This window comes from Anabas testudineus, chromosome 8, assembly GCF_900324465.2.
Source record: "Anabas testudineus chromosome 8, fAnaTes1.2, whole genome shotgun sequence".
Classification (NCBI taxonomy): Eukaryota; Metazoa; Chordata; class Actinopteri; order Anabantiformes; family Anabantidae; genus Anabas; species Anabas testudineus.
The window spans coordinates 946,234-963,324 of NC_046617.1; the positions used below are offsets into that span (position 1 = coordinate 946,234).

General features: G+C 39.7%; 1 protein-coding gene across 3 annotated transcripts in view; it reads right to left on the bottom strand.

Annotated features, from left to right (window-relative positions):
• The window catches only part of si:dkeyp-72e1.9 (syntaxin-binding protein 4), a 49,794-nt gene extending 35,565 nt beyond the window's left edge, over window positions 1-14,229 (bottom strand). For all 3 annotated transcript variants that reach the window (XM_026365533.1, XM_026365451.1, XM_026365617.1), the window contains exons 1-3: window positions 14,096-14,229; window positions 6,201-6,274; window positions 2,796-2,891 (exon numbers count right to left, since the gene is read on the bottom strand). In XM_026365533.1, coding sequence (XP_026221318.1) covers window positions 2,796-2,891; window positions 6,201-6,274; window positions 14,096-14,142 — 217 coding nt within the window. In that variant the 5' untranslated portion in view covers window positions 14,143-14,229. The remainder of the gene's footprint in view (window positions 1-2,795; window positions 2,892-6,200; window positions 6,275-14,095) is intronic.
• Window positions 14,230-17,091: the final 2,862 nt, after the last annotated feature.

The window sequence follows — 17,091 nt, forward strand, 5'->3', positions numbered from 1 at the left end:
CACCATCGTGGGATCACTGAGCTGAACAGTTTGGTGTCGACTGTGTGGTGCTGGTACCACCAGATGACCAGATGACGTTCCGACGTTCCCTGGTTGAGCGCAGTGGACGGGAGGGGATGTAGACCTGAATGATTGAAGTGAGATAAGATGGAACTGTGGAGTTGACCACTCAACTGTAGGCAAGAGACAAAGCTTTGAACTTGATCCTTGCAGCCACATGAAGCCAATGCAAAGATCTGAAGAGCGGTGTGACATGAGACCTTTTTGGTTGATTAAAAATGAGGCGTGCTGCCGCATTTTGAATCATCTGGATGGGTTTGGTGGTGGATGCCGGTAAACCCATCAGTAACGCATTGCAGTAATCCAGGCGAGATCAGATCAACACCTGTACAATGAGTTGGGTCGTGTACTGTGACTTAGACTGTGGCGATGTGTTCCGTCAGCTGATCATCAATGATGACCCCCAGACTTAGTAGGGACAATCACCGCGGATCCAATGTTAATGCTGATGTTGTGTTGAGTTGAAGGTCTGGCAGGGAAGACTAGAAGTTCAGTTTTAGGAATGTTGAGTTGAAGGTGTCTTTTTCTCATCCAGGCAGAGATGTCAGAGAGACAGGCAGAGATGCGAGATGAGACAGTTGAGTCATCCGGCGGAAAAGACAGGAAGAGCTGTGTGTCATCTGCATAGCAGTGATAAGAAAAGCCATGAGAATGGATGATAGAGCCTAGAGAAGAAGTATAGATTGAAAAAAGAAGAGATTACAGATTGTAGAGAAGAGACTTGAAAGTTGAGAACAGCTTTCTGGTGTCTGTGGTGTTGCTGAGCTTGTCCTGGTAGTATTCAGTCTTCGCCCTAGTGACACTGTGAGAGAAAGATTGAAGCAAATCCTGATAATCAGTTAGAGCAGGTTGAGACTTGGATTTGTGCCACTTCCTCTCAGCATTCCTGAGCACCGTGTGCTGTTCACGGATCTGGTCAGTGAGCCACGAGTTGGAAGCTGAAGGACGAATTTGTTTATTCTCTTGAACCTTATCTAATACTTATCTTACTTGCACATTTACCACTATATTACATTGTATTTCTCCTTATTAAACTTTTTAATCATTCAGGAAGTAATAATAATAATAATAATGAATACTTTATTTAATTGTGGCAATTTTGCAAGTGAAACATTCTCACTGGCTATAAGATTTCATCAGTGCAGCAGTGAGTAGTTGCTGATAACTGATCTTCAGGCAGATGTTGATTGCAGTCAATCAACACTCAGACATTGAGGCCTGGCATTGGCCTGCTGAAGTACAGACTGACTTTTCGTTAAAAGACATCTTGATAGCAGCATGTGTCTCTCTAATGCCAGAGACACACCAAACTGACATCAAAGAACTATTGAAAATGAAGGCCTACTGTTTAGTAGGCGCGCTTTGCCTTCATCAGGACCAAAAAGTGGCAGTTGCACTGTACTCGGCAAAGAGTACAGCATGTTTTAATTTTGAAGGGCCATGTTGTGATAATATTGGTAAACTGGACTGGATTTACCAAGCAAATAGGTAAGAGCCTCCCATTGGATAATTACTGTATTGATGATTATATTTCAGCTACCATCAACTTATTTAACTCTAACTGATGCAGTGAGTGGCTTCTCATTTCTAAAACAACCATGTCGGAAGACACATCCTGTAGTTATGGAAGATGGAAGATGTTAATCTGTTTCAGAAGGGTCAAATTATTAGCATGTATCAAGCAAAGAAAACATCAAAGGAGACTGCTGAAATTACTACAATTGGGTTAAGAACTGTCCAAAGCATTAAAAGAATAAGGTCAGCTGACTGACACAGGCATATTCCAAGATGACAATGAAAGGATTCATTGGGCTCAAATAGTGAAAGACTGGTTCAGGGGAGCATGACACATCATTTTCACACATTGATTGGCCATGTGCAGTGCTCCAACTCTCCCGTCATCAATACAAAGTGTTGGCCAAAAAATGAATTCAACTCTAGACGAGAATAAATGTTGTGACATTGCAACAGTTTATCAAAATGCCACAGTGAATGTGTGCCATAATCAAAGCTAAAGGAGGTCCAACAAAACTGCTCAAAATAACTTGATTTCAATTATTTGTAAAATGTCTCCATGAGATCCAGCAAACTTTTAGGATAGCGGAGAAAAGAATGATCCTAATTAAACTAACACTTACTTCAAAATGATAAAGAATAATAATCACCTAAGAAACACCTGGTATATATCTACGCCTAACAATTTTAGTTAGTAAGAGATATAACTATGCAACAAAAATTCTGTTATCCCTTTCAGATTTACCAATTCCATGAGTAACTAGAATTACCGCTTTGCAGTTGTATTACTCCACTAACCAGTGACATAATTAAACACATGTCTGTCCAAGGTCATATTCTAATATGTGCATGAGTCCTCCCATGACCCAACCCAGCTGCCCAGCCCTGCCTCCACCAAGCCTTCTCAGTGCAGCCTCCCTCCTCAGCACCTGGAGCAAGTTACCACTCTGTAACACAAACCTAACTAACGAGGATCAAGGGGAGGAAGGCTGCGGGCCCAGATGGCTCAAGGCTCCTTAAGTCCTGTGCATACCAGCTGAGCACCATATTACTGCGAGTTTTATTTAAGCCTGTAGCTGGGGAAAGTGCCACAGCTGTGGACGACATAATGTCATTATGCCCAAAACACTTCAGTTTTTCTACTGTCCACAGAAGTGGACAGTAGAAAAACCTGGGACACTGCAACAACAGAAAGTATTTCCACAAATAACAGTACTTACCATCATTTGAAGCAAGGCCACCTGGTAAAATTCGTTTAACATAGACTCCAAACTCCTCTCCAGTTTGCTCTTTCACTCCACCGATCACTTTAATTCCTGATGGGAGAAGAGGAAAAACACTTATTTTGCAATAAATCTATTCGCTTCTTGTAGACTGTTCTCTGTGACCTCAAGCTATACGCAGACCCAAACTGTTACAAAGTCTTCAGGGCAAGCAGATTGTACTTACTGTTGTGTTGTAAGTTCAGCTAAGAGCACAGTAAGCGAAATTTAATCTGTAATTCACCTCTGCAGTACTGCAACAGTATTAGTATTGTTATATTCAGTGAGGTGAGGAAAGGGTCATTGATCAGCAACTGCAAGTTTATGAACTTACAAAAGTACAATATCATATTTAAATGTCGTATGTGATTTATAAAGAGCTTAAACTTCAGTATGTTTTTTGAAAACAAATTGAACAACAAATTGACACAGCATGTCTGTTATAACTCACTTTACAGTTTTTAATTACAGTTACAGTTTTAATAATTATTCAATATGTCTTAAATAGAACTTAACACTCTGCACTCAATATTTATTTCTTTTTTTATGTACTCTAGTGTTTAGAGAATGGCAGCGGAAGCAGGTGAAGACTGGGGAATATCGCGGCTGGAGAGGTAAACATTGATAAGTCTTGCCTGAGGACCCCTACTGGAGGGACCCCTACTGGAGGGGTCCCTCCAGTAGGGGTCCTCAGGCAAGACTTACCTTGCAAGACTTCCCCAGTCTTCACCTGCTTCCGCTGCCATTCTCAAAAGAGGCCGCTATATCATTTGGTTGGTGCATAAACACAGTGTGAAGTGTAAAAAAATTCAAGTGAATAGATTGACCACTGGACCAAATGATTATTCATTCTCCAATAACTAACATCGACAAAAATTAGCCAGAACATTAAAAACAGTGACAGGTGATGTGAACAACATTGATTCATATGTTATACTGGTACCTGACAAGTTATAGGATGTTAGGCAGTGGTCAGTAATGACTAAAGTGGTTCAAGGAAAGACATTGACACATACTCATTCACTTGCATCAAGGGTAGTCCATCTGGTTTAATCTTACAGAACAGTTACTGTAGCACAAAATGCTGAAAATATAAAGTTGGCTATGACTGACAGGTCAAACACATAGTGAATTATAACTTGCTGCGTACACAGAGTGCCCATGCTGGTTTTAATGTTCTGGTTGATTGTCCATTGCTGTACTGTATTGTACTGTATTTACTGTACCTAACTGGTGTAGGTCCACTGTATTTAAGTTACTTTAGCTTAAGGCTGCTGTCAGGCTCTTACCATGGAGACAAAGCCATAACACCAACTGCAATGAGCATTTCCTAAAGAAAATGACATTTTCACCTTTTGGGGGACTTCAGGTATCTGTTTTTAAGCCCTAAAAGGGCATAATATGGACATTTGCATGACATTTTTGATGGGATGTTGAAGCCAGGGACATGCAATCCCAGTCACAGGTTCAGCTAAACAAAACATGAACTTGACTTAACACTCAGCATCAATATTTACTGTATATTATTACTTTTACAAGCTATTAGGCTGTAATTATAATTTACCGTGAAAGAAGTCAGCACAATGTGACCTATGTGCTGTTCCTGGCAGACTTGTAATCTGAAAATTTCTCCTGCTCTGTATACGTTATCGTCAAACATGGATAATATAATGAAGAGACATCACCCGGTGTCCTTAACGGCAGGTTTTGTTATCAATAGAATCCATGTGACAGTATTTTTTTTAAAAAAAGGGTGTGGAGATATTGCAGTGATTAACTGTCCTCAAAACTAAAGCATGACAAGTTTGAGGTGGCGTCCATGGGTGAAGCACATTTTTGCTGACGTTAGCAAAGATCAACAAGCTGTGCTCATAGATGACTTTGGCGGAGTGCAGCTGGGGCAACTGGCATAATTAGCAGAGGTGTCTGTTAATTATGTCTGAAGTTGACAACAATGTTTTGGGCAATGTCAAACTTTTTTTTATAGTACTTATTTATTTTTATGTTCTAGTTTTATACTTGTGAAAGAGAGTTTCAGGGAGCATGATACATCATTTTCATACATGGATTGGCCACCACAGAGTCTTGTCCCCTTTAGGCAATATTATTAGGAAACACTATAAATTTCCATAGCTACGCAGATGAAACCCAGCTATACTTATCTATGAAACCAGAAGAAACTAATCAACAAAAACAAACTTCAAGCACGCTTAAAAGACATAAATGCCTGGATGTCCTCCAATTTCCTTCTCCTAAATTCAGACAAGACAGAGGTTATTTTGTTTGGTCCTAGAAATCTCAGAGACACTACGTCTAATCACATTCTTAGCATAGATGACTCAGTATTAGCCTCAAGTAACACTGTAAGAAATCTTGGCGTTATCTCTGACCGGGATATCTCCTTTACTTTGTACAAAAAACGTTTTTGCCCAACGTTCTTGCTGCTTGTTGTTGTTTTTGTTGTCTGCTGTTCTTTTCTCTCTCCTCTTTCCACTCACCCTAACCGGTCGTGGCAGATGGCTGCCCACCATTTGCCTGATTCTGCTGGAGGTTTCTTCGTCTAAAGGGAGTTTTTCTTCTCCACTTTTGCCTAAAGCTTTCTCAAATGGGATGGTGGCTATATAATTTTTTATACAATTATACTCTGTAAGGTCTTAAATCTGACACTGTAAAGTGCCTTGAGATGACTTCTGTTGTGATTTGGTGCTATACAAACAAAATTGAATATAATTGAATTGAATAGACCTTAACCCCATAGAGAATCTTTGGGATGTGTTGAAGAAGACTTTGCCCAGCGGTCCGACTCTCCCATCATCAATACAAAATCTGGGCAAAAAATTAATGCAGTTCTGGATGGGAATAAATGTTATGACTGTGCAGAAGCTTATCAAAACAATGTCACAGTAAATAAGTGCTATACTAAAAGGCAGTCTGACAAAATATTTGTGTGACTTTTTTTATTGTTAAATGACTATTTTGCTGATTTCCTGTTTAAATAATAAGTAATAGTGTTTTATGTGAATTAAGAGGGTTTTCCAACAATGTAGAACTTATGTTAGAAATCTGGTCTGGCTGTATTTTGACACTATACTGATTCTTGGCTATTCAGATGTATGGAAATTGAGATTTAACCCTAAATATATTATCAAAAAACAAACTAAAAAAAAATTATGTTAACGGCATTAGGCTGTTGTGAGATCACACTGAACACTTAAACAGAACAACAGTCACAAGTAACAGAAGGAACACATATCCCTACCAACAAACATAAGTGTTTAATTACTGTATATACTTGTTGGGCGTATCAGTTGCAGGGACAGGAATACTGGTCTCTGTCTTGGTCAGTGAGGAGACGTGACTTACCCAGGCCATTCTCACAGTCTGTAAACTCCATGGAATGAACAGCCCGGTCTACTCCATATGGACCCATTAGTGTCCTGTCAGAGATAATGAGAATATAGGAGAAGGTAGGAAAGACAAAAAATAAGTTCAACACAAACTTACTACAAGGCAATTATGTGCTTTTCCTATAACAAAAACACATTTTTCACATTGTCATTTTTTCCCCTCTTTTTAGATAAATAACTGACATTGACATTTTTTGTCTTATTTGTTTTGTTTGTTTGTTTTCACAGTCAAAAATTGGCTAAAACTGGTTAATCTAACATGAAACTAAAATACCGTAGCCGAGTGACAGGAGTTACAGTCATCCTGACAGATTTTTTCTCAACAATGTGCAAATAGCTTTTATAGCTCCAAAGACATCAAAGCCATCCTGACTGACAAAAATAAGACATTCAGATCCTGTGACAGGGAGGCAGCGAAGAGAGCCCAGAGAGGTTCCTGTCTGTCAAGGTCAGGGAGGGAATGGAGGCTTATAGGAGAAAACTGGAACAAAACCTTTAACAGAATAACACTGTGGAAGTGTGGAGGGCCATAAGGCCCATCACTGGCTACAAACCAATGGCAATGTGTATGCTGTGGTCTGCTGGGGCAGCAACTTGAAGGCAGCAGATATGAAGAGGCTGAACAAACTTATCAGGAGGGTTGACTCTGTTCCGGGTGTGGAGCTGGACCATCTATGAGTCGTAGCTGGGAGGAGGATGCTGTACAAACTCTTCTCAATCTTGGACAATCCCTCCCATCTCCCACTACATAGTGTGCTGGTTGGACAGAGGAGCACGTATAGCCAGAGACTGATCAACATCAAGTTTTTTATATTGATGTTATTTTGTATTTGTGTTTATTACGAACGAGTTAACTAGCGGACCCAGTCGCAGAAGAATAAATGCAGAGTGAGAGATTTATTAACAGATATGATAACAGACAAATGCAGAACAGACATAATTTAATGAAATAGAAAATAGAGACAAACAAAAACCTCAAAAAGAGGAACAAACTAAGGAACACTGCAAAAGGCAGGCAAACTAGAATCTAACTAGACTAATGCCCTGACCACGATGGGATCCCTCAGCTCGAGTGTCTGAACCAAGGAGTCATCAATGAAGCTCCCCTCCAAGCCAGAATCAATGAACACGTCAAGCTTGGGTGAGGAGCTTGCGCCAAACTGCTCTCTAAACAGGACTGGACGAAGATGGGAGGACGTACAGGAAGTGAAGCTCGTCAGCATCTCCCTTCTGACTGATGAGCGCTGGCGTTTAGACATTGACGATGTCTCACACAATGACCAGCTTCCCCACAGTAGATGCAGAGACCTCCCATGAGTCGGTGCTGTCTCTCAGCTGCGGGGAGGCGAGTCCAACCCAGCTGCATCTGGTCCTCTGGGTCGACTGACAGAGGGGAAGGAGGAGTGGCCTGGAGGTGAGCCTGGGGAACGAACTGGAGAGGTGCGCCTGTCCAGTCGCAGCTCCGTCTGCCCCTCCGTGAAGTGTTGTCCAGTTGCCACCGCCAAGGAGATGAGTTCCTTCAGCCTGGTGGGTAGAGCGTGTCCTGCCAACTCGCCTTGATGGCCTTGCCGACACTTCTCAGTGATGTGCAGAAGGGTAAAAGATGGAGGTCAGCTCCTCCGCAAACTTATCAAAAGAGGAACAGCACTCATCCTGTTTCTCCCACTCAGCCATTCATCATCCATCCATCACTTGGTTGTGTCCCCGAAAAAACGTTCAGATGGAGCCTATTTGCACTCGGCGGACGGTGAACTAGCCAGGAGCTAGCTAACAGTGTTGGTGTGGTTTTCTGAGTGTGGTTCTTTCTTTCCATCTAAATTGAAAGCAACCCTAACCCTAACAAGTTTGTTAAATCTTGATTCTATAACTCTGGACAGATACAGTCTTTTTGGTAAAACATACTGTAAGTATATCTCTGAGCTTTGGTTTTAGAAGGTACTCTGTGATCTGAACAGAGTCAACAGGCAGCAAAGTTTGATGTTTCAGATGTTAATACTTTCAGAAAATAATTCAATTAAATTCAATTTATTTGTATAGCGCCAAATCACTACAGAAGTCATCTCAATATACTTTACAGTTTAAGGTTTTAATGTAGTATAATTGTACAAAAAAATTATATAGAAAACCCAACAATCCCAGTTGAGCAGGCATCAGGCAACAGTGAAGAGTGGAGAAATTCTGAATTAATTTTGCTGAACAGGAAACCAAAACATGAAACTGCACTTACCAAACGATCTTCTAAAAAATGTGTATTCTAATTCAACATCTCTCCTTCTCTTCCTTGACCTTAGTGCAGTTTTTGACACCATAGATTATAGTATGCTCCTACCTGACTTGAAAATAAATTTGGTGTCTCTGGATTGGCTCTTGTATGACTAAAATCCTACTTATCTGATAGAACACAATCTAATTTCTTACAACAACACCACGTCAACATGTACCAATGTGAAATATGGAGTACCACAGGGCTTGGCTCAGCTCTTGACCCCTCTCTTGTTTTTTCTCTACATTTCACCAATAGGCCAAATTATACAAATTCATGGAATTAACTTCCACTGTTATACTGATGATACGCAGCTCTACATCCCTGTGAAGGCTGATGACCCTTACTTGTTACTTACCATTACTAATTTAGAGTCCTGCTTGTCGGTGCTAAAAAGCTGGATTTCACATGATTTTCTACTCCTCAGTCCAGATAAAACTGAGATGCTGGTCATCGGCCCACAATGACACAGACATAAGTTAGATCAATTACCCTGAACTCCTAACAACTGTGTGATTTTTTGGAGTCATATTGATCCTTGCCTCTCTTTTGCACACCACATTAAAGATGTTAGATTAAAGATGCCTACGTAACATTTGGGCTCATCTTCCCATGGAAGATGCAGAGACCTTAATTAATGTCTTTGTGTCATCCAGACATAATTATAATGTTCTGTTTTCAGGCTTGCTACAGTCTAGCACAGAGGGGTTAAACTCAGGCCAGAGTAATTATATTTGGCCACCGAGATTATATCAAATGTGTATTAGAGCGGCCCCCCGAGTATACAGCGCATACAAAAAATCCGCTCCGAGTTTACAAGACGATTTGCCGACTTGGAAGCCCAGAAATGCAGATTTGAACTGCTCAGTAATCCACTTGCGGTTGACGTGGAAAGCGCACCAACCTCTAAAGTCAAAGTATGACTTGAATGATGCTTGAATGATGCTTGAATGATGCTGTCTTTATGCACTTTTTCTACTCCAAGGCATGGACTGTTAATAGTTGAAAGACTGCATTTTCATTGAAGTAAATTATTATTATTATTATTATTATTATTATTGTGAGAAAAGATTTTCATTAAAAGGGAACTCGAAAGACTACAGATAGAGACATAATAAGAAACGAATACCACTGATGTGTGTTTTATTTCAAATTTAATTTCATTTCTTCTTGCTCCAGATTCAATGTTTATGCAAGACTAAAGTTTGCTTCCATATGAAAAGTTTCAACATTACATATCTGGAGAGATGGGAAAACATGCACGATTGCATTCAATAAAGATTGAGTTTGGCCCGCGACTTCGTCCCTTTTTAATTTTGGCCCACTGCCAATTTGAGTTTGATACCCCTTTTCTAGCACTAAAAGTCTACAAATGGTTCAGAATGCTGCTGCTCGAATTTGACCTAAATCAACTGGATCCCCATCAAAGTCAGATCAGATTTTAAGATGCTTGTGATGACATTTAAAATCCCCTCCATACCTGATCTCTTGAACCCTTATATTCCACCTTGCACCCTTTGCCCTCTGAATGGAGGTCTCTTATCTGTCCCCAGAGTTAAAAAGAAGTCAGCTGGCTGCAGGGCCTTTTGCTGCCATGCCCCTCTAATTAGGAAAAATCTACCTGCTGACATCAAACAGTTCGACTCAGTAGATGTTTTTAAATATAAACTTAAAATGCATTTATACACCCTAACATTCAATTATTAGAAGGGGATTCATACAAAGGTTTCAGTCTCTACGAACTAATAAGCCCAGTATTCAAGTGAAGCTCTTAAAGTCCTGTAGATGACACACCATTAATTCTGAAAATAAATGCTTCATCTAACCCTCTGTTTTCCTCTTCCAAGCATACAAGCACATAGGCTGTGTGCCTCTCTCTCTCTCTCTCTCTCTCTTCCTTCTCCCTCTCTCCCTTGTGCCTTCTATCCTTCTTCTAGGTCCTTATCATGGGAGAAGTCTGAATGTTTCAGGTGCTCCTGGCTGGATGCACCAGTAAACTGCTGGCATTCTCCCTGATTGTACCCTATCTGTTCCCTATTATTGTCTACTATTCTCTTGTCTCTCTACTGTCCACACACCCCAAGGCAGATGGCCACCCAATCTGAGTCTGATTCTGCTAAAGGTTTATTCCATTAAAGAGAGTTTTTCCTCTCCTCTGAGTGCTTGGGGATAGTTGATTTGAATTGAAGTGAAGTAAAAGAGGCAAGAAAGTTCTACAGAGCTGCAAAGAGATCCCCTGTGAAAACTGCACCACAATTTGCCAATACCTAGTTATTTAAGTGCTAAAACGTCCAATAATAAAGTTGTTCTCACATATAAGATGATTTATGAAGATCTAGCCTGTGGTCCTGACCTCCTCAGAGGGCAGCATCAAAGTACTGCAAGAGTCACAGAGACACTGAGCTTTGGTCTTTAGGTTACCGCTACATAGTGCAAAAAAGAGGGCAAAAAGACTGAAGACTGCCTTTGGATAAATGATGAACAATATGTTGAGAGAACAAACTCACTTAAGTATTAGTATAATATAATAAAGTCAGCTTTTATTCCCTCACTGTTGTTCATCTCATTCTTTAGTGATTGATATTTGAAATAATACTGTTTCTAACAAGGGAGCTTTAAACTGCAGAAACAGTCACATGAGCTTTCTTTTGAGTTCAGCTTTATTGATGGAGGTAAGGAGGGTACTAGAAGTTGAGCCACGATCAGTAAACATCAGCTGAATAAGATAAAATAAAAACATGAAAAGCATATTGGTCAGAGCATAACCACTCTAAAGTCTCTAGTACAGTATATGAGTTTGGCATAAATTATTCTACTCTTATGTAACAGTGCTGCACAACAACAGAACATTCTAGTTTGCTAATCCATCTAACACTGGCTTAAGTAGATATTAAATTTATAAAAAAGAATTTTGCACAGACTGTACAAAGCATAATGTAAAATACTAATCATTGACAAGATACACCAGCACACACCTTAAATTACCTATTTGTAACATTAGCAACACTCATAGTAAATTAAAGATGTTGTTATGTTAATTCTGGGAATGTGAAACACACACACAGTTCTCTCTCTGCTTGTCACCCAAATAACAAGAAGGTTTATCAGTTTTTTTAGCAGAAGAGTGTTCTCTACTTGTCACTAACTCGGCAACCTTACTCCTGTAATCCAAAGATAATGCCAACTGAGGACATGTTGAACATTCAAACTTATATATTGTACTTATGAATAATAGCACAGTATGTAATTTAAGAATGTGTTGAATCTTGACACATATCCCACATATCTAAGTTCAAATTTTAAAGCTCAAAGTTCTATCACTATTGTTTTGTCAAACTGTTATTTTTCTACAGTGTTCATTACTGAATAGAGCATGTACAGTTTTTATTACATGACCTCAGTACTATGATAACATGACAATAGCAAGTTGTATATTTGGGCTTGAGTGACGTGAAGACTTTCAAGTGATATCCTGAGCTTTTGTTAAAGTTAAAGTTTTTTTTTTTCAAATCTGGACCAGATTATTAAAAAGACCAGAGTTAGACTATAGAGTAGAATATACAGTACATACACAATACACTGTCCAAAAAAACAATGCTGGAAATTTTTACTGATATGAACTGGATAATGTGTTAGGAACCAAACGATGCTGCATTGTTTGATGGAAATTAAAATTAACAACCTACAAAGGGCTGAATTCAAAGACACCCTGAAAATCAAAGTAAAAAAAAAAATCCTGCAGGTTAGTCCATTTGCTGAAATTTTATTGCAGCAACTCAAAATAGTACTCAGTATGGCCCCCATGCACATCACTGAGCTCCTGGACAGTCTGAAACATAGAGGCGTTCTATTAGATTTAGGTTGCCAGTGGTTGACCTGCCAATTCTGGTGTTTTATGGCAAATGCCAATCAAGCTCCATGGTGCCGGGCATAGTGAGCACAGGGCCCACTGGAGGATTTTGGCCCATCAGGCCACCCTCAGAGACCTTCACACCAGTTGCCTGCTGGAGGTCATTTTGTACTGGTTAAGGACCTTCTAAGGCCCTGTCGAGCTCTCTTAGAGTAACTGCCTGTCTCCTGGAATCTCCTCTATTCTCTTGAGACTGTGCTGGGAGACATGGAAATGGCAGATATTGGTGTGCCATCTTGGAGAAGTTGAACTGCCTTTGCAAGCTCTGTAGGATCCAGGTATAGCCTCATGCAACCAGTAGTGATACTGATATTAGCCAAATGCAAAACTAGTGAAAAAACTGTCAGTACAGATGGGTACGGAAAAATGGCAGCGGCTCCCATCTGTAAAACCATTCCTATTTTAGGTGTTGTTTGATTGTTGCCCCTGTGTTGCACCTGTTGTTAATTTCAATAACACCAAAGCAGCTGAAACTGATTAACAATACCATCAGCTGCTTAACTGACCAGATCAATATCCCAGCAGTTTAATTTACTTAATGCTAAAATCTGATTAAAAAGTGTTCCCTTTCTTTTTTTGATTAATTTATCATACACAGGATTTGCTTGCAGACTTAAAACATACTGTATATTTAAAGACATATTTATAGGACGACAATACATTAAACAAAGGTGGCTTCACCGTTACAATTGAAATATGTGACTCTTAAACTAATTGCCAGATTAAACATGTTATGATGTTATCTGTTATGATGTTGTCTTATTACCTGCTGTTCTTTTCTCTCTTCTCTTTCCACTCACCCCAACCGGTCAAGGCAGATGGCCGCCCACTATGAGCCTGGTTCTGCTGGAGGTTTCTTCCTCTAAAGGGAGTTTTTCCTCTCCACTGTTGCCTAAAGCTTGCTCAAATGGGATTGTTGGGTTTTCTCTTTAGTTTTTTGTATAAATATTTTCTGTAAGGTCTTAAACCTTACACTGTAAAGTGCCTTGAGATAACTTCTGTTGTAAATTGGCGCTATACAAATAAAACTGAATTGAATTGAATTGAATTGAATTGAATTGAATTGAATTGAATTGAATTGAATCTGGAACAGAGTGGCTACAAAGTTCTCTATAAATATAGGCTACTCATAAAGGAGACAGTGTGTGGGAATCTTTCATCTTTTAACATGTTATTTACTGTAAGAGCCCTTTTTAAGGTTTCTGATTCTGATGTTTTTTAGACAAAGTGTTCTATAGAACAGCACTAATCATTAGTAAATGATTTGGAATCATGCTATTACTGGTCTGATCAGACTTCTCTTCATGTAAACTACTCAGTTGGACTGACAGATGGTGTGCTGTCTGTCTTGTTCTCTTGAACTGTCACCAGAATAGCTCCAGTCAACATCCACACTGTAAGGAATAGCCAGGTTGTGCAAGTGTTGATGAAGAATGAGCTGCTCTTAATACCCACAGGAAACGCGTTCCGACACAGCCCGTCCATTACTCCACAGCACGAAGCGCACAAGCGTTTTGCTTCAACACAGAATCAACAGCCCAGAGTCTTATAAATTCATTTTGTTGTTTTTCCCATTAACATTTGCGTCAGCGTGAAGCCATACAGATGACTCCCACGCAACATCCACTCAGCACTCAGCATCCAGCACTAACGCGACGCTGCCGCCCGCGTTTTTTACCTGCTAATGATGACAGCTCCTTTATACATGACCGAAAAGGTTGGCATCTTGACACGGAGCCCTCTTCTCCGGGGAGGCAGACAGGCAGCTTTCCCAGCTTTCAGCCTTCAGCCCTCAGCCACATGATGATCTGTGTACACGGGCAGCGTCTAATGCCGGTTAACAGCGTCCGCTCTACACATCTCCACCTTCACCCACACGTTTAATCCCTTACATAACTAAAGTCGTGAAGGGTATGTAGACCAGTGAGGCTGCAGAGAATCTGACGACGTTTGTCTGTTCCACGTTATTGAGACCACACACAGACATTTCTGTGCCTTTTACTACTATGAGAATTTATTTTTTGCTTGAAACTAGAATTACATGGAGATAGTGCCGAGCAAAACATATCCAGTTACATTGATGTTTTTAAATGCGTGACATCTTTAATGAAAATAGTACATTTAATACTTCTTTCTCTAATTAAACCCAAATATACACAGTTAATATGAATGGGAGCTTACTATTCTTAGATTTTTGCAGGCAGATTTGATCTAAACATTATTGCTTAGTTTCAAAATAAGAGCACACAATCCTAGCACAAAATGAAATTAAATACTGTATATTATTGTGCCAACCCACACCATTAACAACCACTAGCTGAGCCAAAGAGAACTGAAACAGAGCAGGAGGGACTTAGATGCCTTTAAACATATTAATGCCCCACTTTCCATTTAGAAACAGCAATTTAATCCTCAGTTGGCATCTATTATTATTTTCATTTGTCATTTAGGTCTGTGAGCATCTGTGCTTCACTGCTGTGTAAAATGTAAATGTGTGTATTGTGAAATTTGCCAAATTTCATAATAGTCATTGCCCTTTTGATTTCCTCCCTCTCCTGAGGGCACATAGGATGATTAAATGTTTTACCTTTTAAATTATTCATTTGGCTTAATTAGGTTTGACATTTTACATTTTGAACTAAAAGCATCTATTACTTTTACTACATATTGTAGTAAAATTTGACAAACACAAGTAACCAATATTCTCACTGCCAAGCATAATATATGAGAACATATCCAAGAATAGCACATCAGATCAGCAGAGCCTTATAATCCCAGACATGCAGGCACAGGAAATATCTGTGAGTAAATTTAGCCAAACAGACTGTGAAAATGTTAAACTGTTGAAAACATACCTGGCAAAACCCAGAGGCATTTGAACCTTTGCCTATGCCTTTTCTTTGTGGAAAAGCCTAGAGGTCTGATTCTCGTTATTCACTGGCTTTACGTATTCCCTGTCCTGCTTCAGTGCAGCTGCAGGCAGATACGAAGAATACCTATTGCTAGAGATGATAAGCTTATGGCAAACGGATAATACACACAAATCCATATGACACAACAATTTGCTAAAAATAGGCCTTTATAAGATGGCTACTCCAAATAGAGAGCACAGATTATTCTCCAATGTACTGTAGTCTACTGTTAAACATTTTACACTAATATATTTTTGGAAACACGTTTGCTTTAGGTTAAGGAATTAACAAATGGTCTAATCTTTCGTGCACAGAATGCTCTCTTAATTCATGCTTTTTATGGTTTGCTTTAAAGTTGCATAACACAAAATTATCACCAACTCTGTGGCGCTACTCAACTCTACAGAACAGTGGTCTAGATTAATGCTAACATTGCTAAATCTGCAGCTCAACATAAGTTTCTCTCAACTGTTTTGAGCAGATGACTTTTCACCCTAGATGGCTAGAAAAAAAACAGCAATAATGTGTCTTTATTTCTTCACTTTACATCAAATTGTAGCAGTAATTGCTGAAATGTGGCAACATTTTAAAAACAATAACAACCACAGCACATACAAAGCATTATGTTCACTTGTATATGCTAAGTAATTTAAAATTTTTATTAGATTGCTGTGAATTTTTTTTTTTTCATTTCCGTCACAATTAACTCATTCATATCACCATGTGCACTACGCTACATGGTGGAATAACCTACTTGATAAAGTCTACTCCAACATTAATCAGGATTACTTAATAAGACCACATTTACCATTTCCTGGTACACCCCCCTCTGGAAAAGAGAAGTCCTTAACTATTATTCACATCCCAAAAAGGACCACCATTAGCAGCCTAAATGACTACTGGCCAGTGGCTCTAACTCCAGTTGTTGTTAAGTGTTTCGAGAAACTGATCAGAAGTCATATTATTCATGGACTTCCACCCACATTTGATGCCCACTATTTTGAATGGAGGGACAACCGATAAAGGATGCTATGGCCATAGCCCTCCACACAACCGTGATCCATTTTCGCTCAGTATTTAATACAATCATCCCTAGCAAACTGTTAAGAAAACTGAAAAACCTTGGTGTCCCACACTCCTGCTTCTGGATTAAGGAATTCCTTAGCAATTGCCCACAGAGACTCAAAGTAAGGCCTCACCTTTACCCATCACTCAGCCTCAACACTGACTCCCCACAGAGATGTGTGCTGAGTCTCATACTATTACATTACAAGGGTAGGCAGGGCAGCGTGAGGAGGTCTTGCCTAAGGACCCCTACTGGAGGTAGCCATAGTTGGGATTTGAACCCCAGTCTCCCACATGGGAGGCGGTGATGTTACCACTACACTAACCAGCCGCCTATCTACAGACTATACACTATCTACAGACATAACTGTAAACCCAACCCAAGCAACTCTACTGTGAAGTTAGCTGTTGACATGACAATGTCAGTATCATCATGGTGCAGCAAAACCAACCTGGTCCTCAACACCACAAAAACAAAGGAAATAATAGTGGACTTCCAAAGGAACAGATCTGACCCCCAACCCATATACATTAACTGAGTGGAGAGGGTCTCTGACTTCAAATTTCTAGGCCTCCACCTGAACGATGACCTGACCTGGAAAACCAACACTGCTGATCAAGAAGGCATAGCAATGGCTTAACTTTCTTAGAGTCTTGAAAAACAACACCCTAGACAAAGAACTGCTGGTGTACTTCT